At 39.0% G+C, this 9,412-nt stretch overlaps 2 protein-coding genes across 2 annotated transcripts; one reads left to right on the top strand and one right to left on the bottom strand.

Annotated features, from left to right (window-relative positions):
* On the top strand, positions 1-3,567 carry LOC115787133 (uncharacterized). Its single transcript, XM_030739710.1, has 4 exons — positions 1-76; positions 246-584; positions 681-1,025; positions 3,551-3,567. Exons 1-4 carry the CDS (start codon positions 34-36, stop codon positions 3,565-3,567), a joined length of 744 nt encoding a protein of 247 aa, XP_030595570.1. The 5' UTR covers positions 1-33.
* Positions 3,568-5,431: 1,864 nt separating this feature from the next.
* LOC115787132 (signal-regulatory protein beta-2-like) lies at positions 5,432-6,849 on the bottom strand. Its single transcript, XM_030739709.1, has 5 exons — positions 6,784-6,849; positions 6,370-6,693; positions 5,936-6,292; positions 5,659-5,780; positions 5,432-5,560 (listed from the first exon to the last, which is right to left on the bottom strand). Exons 1-5 carry the CDS (start codon positions 6,824-6,826, stop codon positions 5,432-5,434), a joined length of 975 nt encoding a protein of 324 aa, XP_030595569.1. The 5' UTR covers positions 6,827-6,849.
* Positions 6,850-9,412: the final 2,563 nt, after the last annotated feature.

Raw genomic sequence — 9,412 nt, 5'->3', positions numbered from 1 at the left:
ATCAGTAGCGTGAGACAAGAGAGCTGTGCCACAATGATTGTGAGGCTGACTGCTTTGATTCTTCTGTGCACACCATGTAAGTGCAGTTCTGCAGTACTGAAAAAATAAGATAGAAACCTTCTGCTACCACATCACTGTGTGTGCAGTACATCTTAGCTGCAACTATGTATTAACCTTTCAAAAGGTAATTACACTGATTTTGTCCTTTTTGTGTTGTAACTCTGTTATTTGTCTTAATTCTTCAGCTCTGACTCAAACTGCAGAGATTCCTCAGCTCATCACTTTAACTAATGTTGGCCTTGGTGACAGTGTTACTTTTGTCTGTGAAGTTCCTGAGGAGTTAAAATCCTGGTGGTATAAACAGTCTCTTGGACATATGCCCCAAAGTGTTGCTAGTCATGTTCTTGGCAAAACAACTTTATCTGGTGGATTTGATCCATCACGTTTCACAGTGAAAAAAGAAGCAACTAAATTTTTTCTTATTATCAGAAATGTCAGTAAAGAGGATGAAGCAGCATATTTCTGTGAAACTAGAACCACATATTCACAGACGTTCCCTAATGGCACATTCTTGGCTGTGAAAGGTAATGTGTTTCTCTTTTCTTTAACAAAAGTTCAGTGGTACAAATCATTTAAATCAATTAAAATAGTTTATTTTACAAATCTGCCTGAATTTACAGATCACGATCAGCAGAAATCTGTCTATGTGAAACAAATTCCAAAGAAAGCGTCGGTCCTGCTGGGAGACTCGGTGACTCTTCAGTGTTCACTTCTCTCTAAGAACAAAGAAAATGCAGTTCAGTGTTCAGATGAAGACAGAGTGTACTGGTTCAGAGCTGGATTGAAAGGATTTGATCCAACCATCATTTACACTCTCATGGACAGCACTGATGAAGATCTGGAGAGAAGATGTGTCTACAGTCTGCCCAAAATTATACAGAACTCCTCTGATGCTGGGACTTACTACTGTGCTGTGGTCACGTGTGGACAGATCCTGCTTGGTGAAGGAACTAAAGTGGAGACACGTATGTACTCACATGTGTGTTTAAATCAGAAACTCTCTTTCATTACAGTTAGGGTAGACTTACTGAGTTGATTGGAGAAGAAAAAAAAACTCAAGCTAAGTGCTATAATCTATACTTAATTATTTTAGTGCAACACAATATCATGAGATTGACTTCTTCTAATATTACATTTTACAAGTTACATTGTTTGGATAAAAACACCTCCTAATCTTCGTCTAATCTTCCACACCTCTAATCTTTATCAATCAGTTCAGTTGTTTTCAGTCCTGTTGCCACATATTTATCAAATCAAGCACCTAGCCAAGCAGTCTGCTTTTACAAACATTTGTGAAAGAATTGGTTGTTTAGATGAACTTACTGAATTCAAGTGTGGTACTGTAGTAGGATACCACAGTTGTAACAAGTCAGTTTGTGACATTTCTTCCCACCTACATGCTCAAATGTAAATGGTATTATTGCAAGGTGGAAGCGTTTAGGAACAGTGGCAGATCACATAAAGTTACAGAATGGGGTCACACTCGCTGAGGTGCATAATACAAAAAAGTCGCTCTGCTGTATGCACGCACTGCTCAAAAAATTAAAGGAACGCTTTCAAAACATCAGATCTCAAAGGATAAAAAATCATGTTGGATATCTGTACTAATATGGACTGCGTAATGTGTTAGGAATGAAAGGATGCCACATTATTTTGATGGACATTAAAATGATCAACCTACAAAAGTCTGAATTCAAGGACACCCTGAAAATCAAAGTGAAAGAATGATGTGGCAGGCTAGCCCATTTTGCCACAATTTCATTGCAGCAACTCAGAATTATAGTTTGTATTGGCTCCTGCAGGCTTGGATGCATGCCTGACAACATCAAGGCATGTTGATGAGATGACATACACTATGACATACACTATTGTGCTGCCAAAACAGCCCTGACCCATCAAGACATGGATGCCACTACACCCCTGATGGTGTGCTGTGGTGTTTGGCACAAAGATGTTAGGAACAGATCCTTTAAGTCTTGTAAGTTGTGAGGTGAGGCCTCCATGAATCTGATTTATTTGTACAGCACATCCCACAGATACTCAGATGCTGTGTAACATGCTATACTCTAATTAAAAAGTGTTCCTTTACTTTTTTGAGCAGTGTATGAAATGATAAACAAAATGACTTGCCATGTAATTGGCTATGTTGCCATGTTAACAATTCACTCACTGGCCACTTTCTATCAACCTCTCGTTAACCATGGCAGCAGCTCAGTGCATGTAGGCATGTAAATATAGTCAAGATGATCTGCTGAGGTTCAAATCAGGCATCAGAAAGTGATTTTGATTCAGTAGCTTGTTGAATTTATACCATCAAAAATTAAAGTTACTCTGAAGGCACAAAGGGGTCCAACCCAGTACTAGAAAAGTGTACATATTTTTCTCCAGAAAGCTGTCACTTATTCCATTGTAGCTTAACACATTTTTGCAACAACTGATGAATTCTAAGAGTCCATATTAATAAAATGTTAAATGTTTCTCTTTTTTAATTAATGCAGGACCAGAATTAGGCCCTGTTTTCCTTGTTCTTGGGGTGCTGCTAACTTGTTGTGTAGCTGTGATTGTCCTCCTTATTTTGTACTTCAAAAGGAAAAATGTTTGTCAGCATTGCAAAGGTAGGTTTACTGTGTGTGTGTGTGTGTGTGTGTGTGTGTGTGTGTGTGTGTGTGTAATTTTGATTTGGGACTTCTAATTAGATACTTGCCAGATTTGTTCTTCGTCTTGTGCATTAATTTGAGGGTTGAAGGGTCGTCAAAGAAAATTTAGGTTTGTGCTGAAGGTAAAATTGTGCTGAAGGTAAAATTGCATTCAACTAAGCATTTTCACTTTCTGATAAACGTTTGGAAAGCTACAGTAGTGACATCACAATATTGTATTGCAAAAAGAAACATTGAACATCAATTGCTTAAAGTGTCTGTAGAAATAATCTGTGTAATTATATTATATAATAATTAGAAAACTGGAGGTGCACTGGGCACACCACAGGAAAGAATGTGTCTGTCTGTTCATCTGGGCAATTTTAATGTCCAAATTTCTTTTCTTTAGGGGAAATAAGTGCACCCAACCATGTGGGACTCAGCATGTCAACTGTGGACCAAGCAAATTATTCAGTAAATATGCATTTATTATATATTCTGCGGGATGCTTTTGGAAAAGATATGAACAGTTTCATAGTCATAGCATACAAGTAAAATATCATAATCAAACCATTTTTTGAACTTTGCTACAATATTACTATATGAAGTATTGGAATAAAGTTAATAGGTAGTTAGTTCCACAAATATTTGGGCAGTGACACAGTTTTTGTAATTTCACCTCTGTATACCCCCACAGTGGATTTTAAAATAAGCAGTTAAAATCTGATTGACGTGAAGACTTTCAGCTTTCTTTCAAGGGTTTAACAAAAGCATTCCATTAACTGTCTGGGAATTACAGCCATGTTTTCTATAGCATACCCTTTTGAGCCACACCTCTTAATCTTTGCATTCAGGGATTTTCAGTCGCTGAAGAGCTCGCTGAATTTAAGCCTGATACCGTAATTGGATACCAATTCAGTTTGTGAAATCTCTTCCCTCCTACATACTTCAGTATAAATAATTGCAAAGTGGAGGCCTTCAGGAACCACAGTAACTCAGCCATGAAGTGGCAGACTGCATACAGTTACAGAGCGGGCCACCAAGTGATGTAAAACTTGCTAGCAGTGTGGTGCCCTGCCATGAAGCAAAAATCGTTCAGCGCAACAAATTTGAGGTGTTGACTTGACCTCCAAATTCCTACAATCTCAATCCAATCGAGCATCCATGGGATGTGCTGGATGATTGAGTCCGATACATGGAGGCCCCACCTCACAACTTAGAGGACTTAAAGGATCTGTTGCTAACAACTTGGTACAGATACCACAGCACACCACCAGGGGTCTAGTGGAGTCTGTGCCCTGAGGGGTCAGGGCTGTTTTGGCAGCAACAGGGGAACCAACACAATATTAGGCAGGTCATGATGTTTTACCTGATGGGTGTATGTAAGATAAGATAAAACTTTAATGATCCCACGACGGGGAAATTTGCATGTTACAGCAGCTCTTTACTTTTAGACTTAACTTTAGACTATTTCACTAATCTCGCTTTATTTGATGACATAAATACTGAAATACCTGTCATTTCAGACAGTGACCTATGCAGCGGTGGATTTCTCCTCAAGAAGAGTAAAAAGAGAGAAGAGGAAGAGAAGAGAGTCAGCACAGGACTGTGTGTACGCTGCTGTTAGATCAGACTCCCACACTCAGCAGCAACTGTCAGCATAGGCCAAGAAGGGCAGGAGTCGCTGTTCTTTAACAGCTGCTCAGGCCTTTCTAATGTGTTTATTTGAATATTCAGATTACCCTGTGGAAGACTGATTTTGTGGGAGCATCATTACATATGGCAGTATTTTTTAAGGACAGCATGCTGTGTAATTCACACTGGGTAACTGTATCTTAAATCACTGTTGAAAAATATCAAGCTTATTAAATTCCAGTTGCACAAATTGATTTCCATGATTCTGATAAAAGTTTAGAAAGCTTCAAAATAAAGTTGCACAATGACAGGTTATCCATTTTCAGGGTTTAATGATTTACAGCTGATGTCGATGAACACACAGTAACGACAAGGATAAGTTCTTAACATATTTTATTACAAAACAACTGCAGCATCGTGGTCAAGATTCATGATCATGTAATAAACTTACTTGTAATATTTCCCTGTTGCACATTTGTCTTTTGTACTGATCAAAATCATTGTCAACACTGCTGTCAGTCTGTAAGTTTGAGTACGGTGGTGTTTCCTCAGACTATCACTCATTATCATCACGCAGTCAGTTTACAGTTTCAGTTTACTTTATGAATGCAATTAATGAAGCTGAAAGAGATTTAATTAAAAAAGAAAGAAAGAAAAATATATATTTATTTTCATATACAGTTGTCTTGGAGAAACAGGAAACATGAGAACTGAGAGCAGGAAAACAATAGTACTGACTAAACTACTCAGCGCCTCCATGTAATATGAATCCTACTTGGTCATCATTCTGTAATGGTGGGATTTCAGTAATGTCCACTTCCAAAGTAATTAATTTGGGATTTCTTTTAAGTTTAGAGGATTCTAAACTTTCTTTTTAAATTTTTCTTTCTTTTTGTTTTTGGACTCATTAAAGACAGGATATAAGAAACAGGACAGAAAAGCAACAAGCATTCATGACCAGACTAGACTTGGAATTTTGTTCAATATTGATACGGACGTAATCCACACATTTTTATCATTTACATTATTTGTTTAGTCTAAATACAGCAAGAACACATAGAAGCCTAATAATATCTTATACCAAAGGAGGGAAAATGGACCTAATCCAGCCCAAAAGCCTTGACAGTCCTGTAGATCTGCTGCCTCTCCGCTTTCTTTGCATCCAGTTCACCTCTGTCAGCTATCATCACGGTAAACACAACAGCAGAAAACACTGATGTGGCATTATTCTGGGAAAATAGGGTAAATAAAAAATATGTATAAACATCAAACTTTAAAAATGATCACATTTTATATTTGAAAATAATACTACCTCAGTGTATTTTACCTGTTGTCTTTTCTGGCCAGTAAAGCTTTTCATGAGTACAGCTGTAAGAAACAGACTTATACTCAAGAAAGTGCACGCTGGAAAAATTATTATACTGGCACTCAGTGAGCAGATGTTTCTTTCTGGAACATATTAAAAATAAAAAACAAAGTTACATAAAATGTAAATAATGTGAATAATGTTTAATCACTTTGAAAGTAAAGTAAAATTACTAATAATAATGACAATGAGATTAAATTTTAAAGATTTCTAATTAATAAATCGATGATAAAGTTACCTTGACTGTCCAGTGTAGCTCCATTTCCAAATAATATCTCCCCACATGTGGCCACAGCACAGTAATAAGTCCCAGCATCAGAGGAGCTGACGTTCTTAGAGAAGCGATAAACACATCTCTGCTCAGACTCAGATATTTTCTCACATTCATTATGACTGTTTCCAGCAGTGTAGATGACACTTGGATGTAATTTATCTGATCCCGCTCTGAACCAGAACACATTATGATCAGTGGGACACACGCTGTCAGAATCAGAGTGGACTGAACACTGCAGGGTCGCTGAATCTCCTGAACGGAGTGGATTTGATGCCGTTGGCCGCTGAACAACACTGTAGTTTGATGTCATCTGATTGTTTCCTGTGTAACACAAATACATTCTTCAAAACATGCTCAACCAAATCTAAAAAATTTGTAAAAGTATGTAAGTTTATTACCTTTTACTAACAAATATGTCCCGCTCCATTCAGTATTAATCCATTCTATGATTCCACAGTGATAGATTCCCTCATCATCTTGGTTCGTCTTCAAAATGGTCAAGTTGCTAAAATTCTTATCATATTGTGCTTGAAATCTTGATTTAAATATTTCTTGACCAAATTCAGGTTTAGAAGTTTCATACAGTGTCACTATTAATTTAAGAGTATCCCCGACACTCTGCTTGTACCAGTGGACTCCTCTGCTGCTGAGTACTTTGGGTAAAGCACATGTTAATTTTGCGGGTTCACCAAGCTGAACAGTTTTCACTGGAACCAAAGTATCTGAATTAGAAGAAAACATAGAAAAGTTAAGTTTTTGACAGGTAAATTCTCAATTTTGAACATTTTCATAAAAGATAAAAGAGCACTTACATCCTTGATGAAGAAAAAGCAAAATAATCCATAACACGATCATTGTGACACTGCTCCTTGGTGAGGACTTTGTTGGCATTTTATTGAATGAAGGAGGTGAAATCATGGTATTAGGTAAAACACTAAAATGCTTCTGATTGGTCGATACAGAAAAGATTCAGAAGTACTCTTCCTGTGTCACGGTTGCTTCCTCCTGGGCTTTGTAAAACCTCCCACCTCTCTTTCATCTTGTGTTGCAGCTGTCCATTTTGTTAACCGTAACACTGCATATCTCTAGGTGATTGTTATTTTTGTCTTTAAACCTTAAGCACTCAAACAGGAACCAGCAGAGTCCCTATTGCTGGCTCTGGTATGTACTGCAAGAATTACCACAGAAATACATCACTTTTTTGCATTTCAAAGGAAAGTTCAACAGCTGATCATTCATTGGCGAGAGGCCATGTAATTTTGTACCTCAGAAAAACTTTAAAGCAGGCCAGAACCAATGCTACTTGCCCAAAGCAGATGATTCAGCCTCTTCAAAAACCAGAGCTAGTGAGCAATTCGTGGAGCAAATTATATAGCAAACCATCCAGCAGTTGTTGCTAGGGGGGAAAAAAAATCACATATTAACCCTATGGTGGAGCCAGAGGAATAGTTAGAATAATGCCAGACTTTGACTCCACAAAGCATGTAAAAACTTGTAACAACCATATTGAGGAAGATGGAAGCCTCAACACTGAAATTTACTGGAAGCTGACACACAGACCAATACCTACGCTTTGGTTCCCACCACCCTCTGGAACACAAACTTGGGGTGATCAGGATCCTGCAACACTGGGCAGAAAATATTCCCTCTAAGGCAGAAAGGAAACAAAAGGAAGACATGCATGTAAAGAAAGCCCTTAAAACATGTGGTTACCCCAACTGGGCTTTCATCAAATCCGCCAAGATGCACAGGAAAGAAGGTCAAACATAAACTGGGGAGCGTAAGAATGACAAGCAGAACAACATTGTCAGCCCTTATGTGGCAGGCTTATCAGAGAAACTCAGAAGAATTTTCTCAAGATAAGATAAGCAACATAGTGTATGCTGTCCAGTGCAGTGAAGAGTGCTTGGACTTCTACTTTGGAGAAACCAAACAGCCTCTTCACAAATAATGGTTTGAAAAAGGAGTAAAAGGAACCATGTATGTCCACTGTGAGCAACCATCACTGAACAGAGGAGGTGGTTTACATCACCAACTTTTCCCCCGCATACAGTGCTGTCCTGAGATCCCTCCCCAGGTGCCTCAACCCCCATTCACGCCTTTGTTTAGGTGACCTCAACAGGTCACTTGATAGAATGGGGCAAATTCCCAAATTGGTTTCACCTGAAACCACTGATTGTAATGACCCCACTCCTCCTTTCACATCTTGGCGCATGTGATTATGAATAATAATAAACTACCTCCAGCAGACTCCGTCTGGTTAGAGAACTGAAGAAGCCTTTTGGATGAGAGGTGAAATGTCTTCAAGAAAAAAAAAGAAGTCTAGTCACCCTTTTTTCAAGCTCCACAGACTACTATGACCTGGATGACTGAGAACCTACACAGACACACTCCAGAGGTAAGATATCGTGGTGATGTTTGCAATGTCAATGTCAAAGTCTTTGTCAAGACAAATTTCTTCAGGCTCTGTGTTAACTCCCATCAAGTGGGAGTTTGACCCATCATTTGAATTTTCTTCTGGACAGTACATGCTCATCCTATGCTTCCCTACTTCAGTTCAGAAGAGCATATCCTAAAGAAAATAAAGGTGTACAAAATTACATTCAAAGTAAATGCTGTTTAATGTCACCTAATGATGTGATTAGTGTGAACATGAAATGAAGCTTACCAGTAAGTAATTATAACTGTACAATATGAGTCCTCCAGCCAGTTAGTGCATCCCCCACACTCTGTTGACAAGAATATTTGAGTAGGTTACAACTCCACTTCCTTCTGAAATTAAGATAAAGATTCAGAAACACTTACATTTAGCTGAATCTAAGTCCTTTATTTCCTCTCTAGCAGAGATTCCCACTGTGTCCCTGAACACCTTGCCCAGGAGGCATTCCAGTCAAATGCCCAAACCACTTTCAATGTGGAGGATTAGTGGCTCTACTCTGTCCTTCCTGAACGACTGAACTCCTCAGCCTATCTCTAACTGAGAGACCAGCCACCTTTCAGAGAAAACTTATTTCCGCCACTTGTATCCACAATCTCAGGTCACTACCCAGAGCTTGTTACTATACTGTAGGTGAGGCTGGCATAGACCAGTGACATAGGTCAGCTGGTACAAACAACCCCTGTCTGTCTGTCAATCTCTCACTCCCCTTTCCTCTCACTTGTGATTAAAACCTTGATACTTAGATTCCTCCACATGGGCCAGTAACTCATGCCTGACTCAGAGTGGACACTCCACCCTTTAGCAACTGGGTCCTGGACTTCCTGACGAACAGGCTGCAATCGATGTGGATCCATGATGTCACCTCCTCCCTCATCATCCTCAGCACTGGCTCCCCCAGGGCTGTGTGCTGAGCCCTCTCCTGTTCACCCTGCTCACATATGACTGCTCAGCAAAACACCCTGGCTGTCATATTGTGAAGTTTGTGGCTGACACAGCAGTGG

Source organism: Archocentrus centrarchus, chromosome 10, assembly GCF_007364275.1.
Source record: "Archocentrus centrarchus isolate MPI-CPG fArcCen1 chromosome 10, fArcCen1, whole genome shotgun sequence".
Classification (NCBI taxonomy): domain Eukaryota; kingdom Metazoa; phylum Chordata; class Actinopteri; order Cichliformes; family Cichlidae; genus Archocentrus; species Archocentrus centrarchus.
This window is presented reverse-complemented; position numbering and strand designations above follow the sequence as displayed.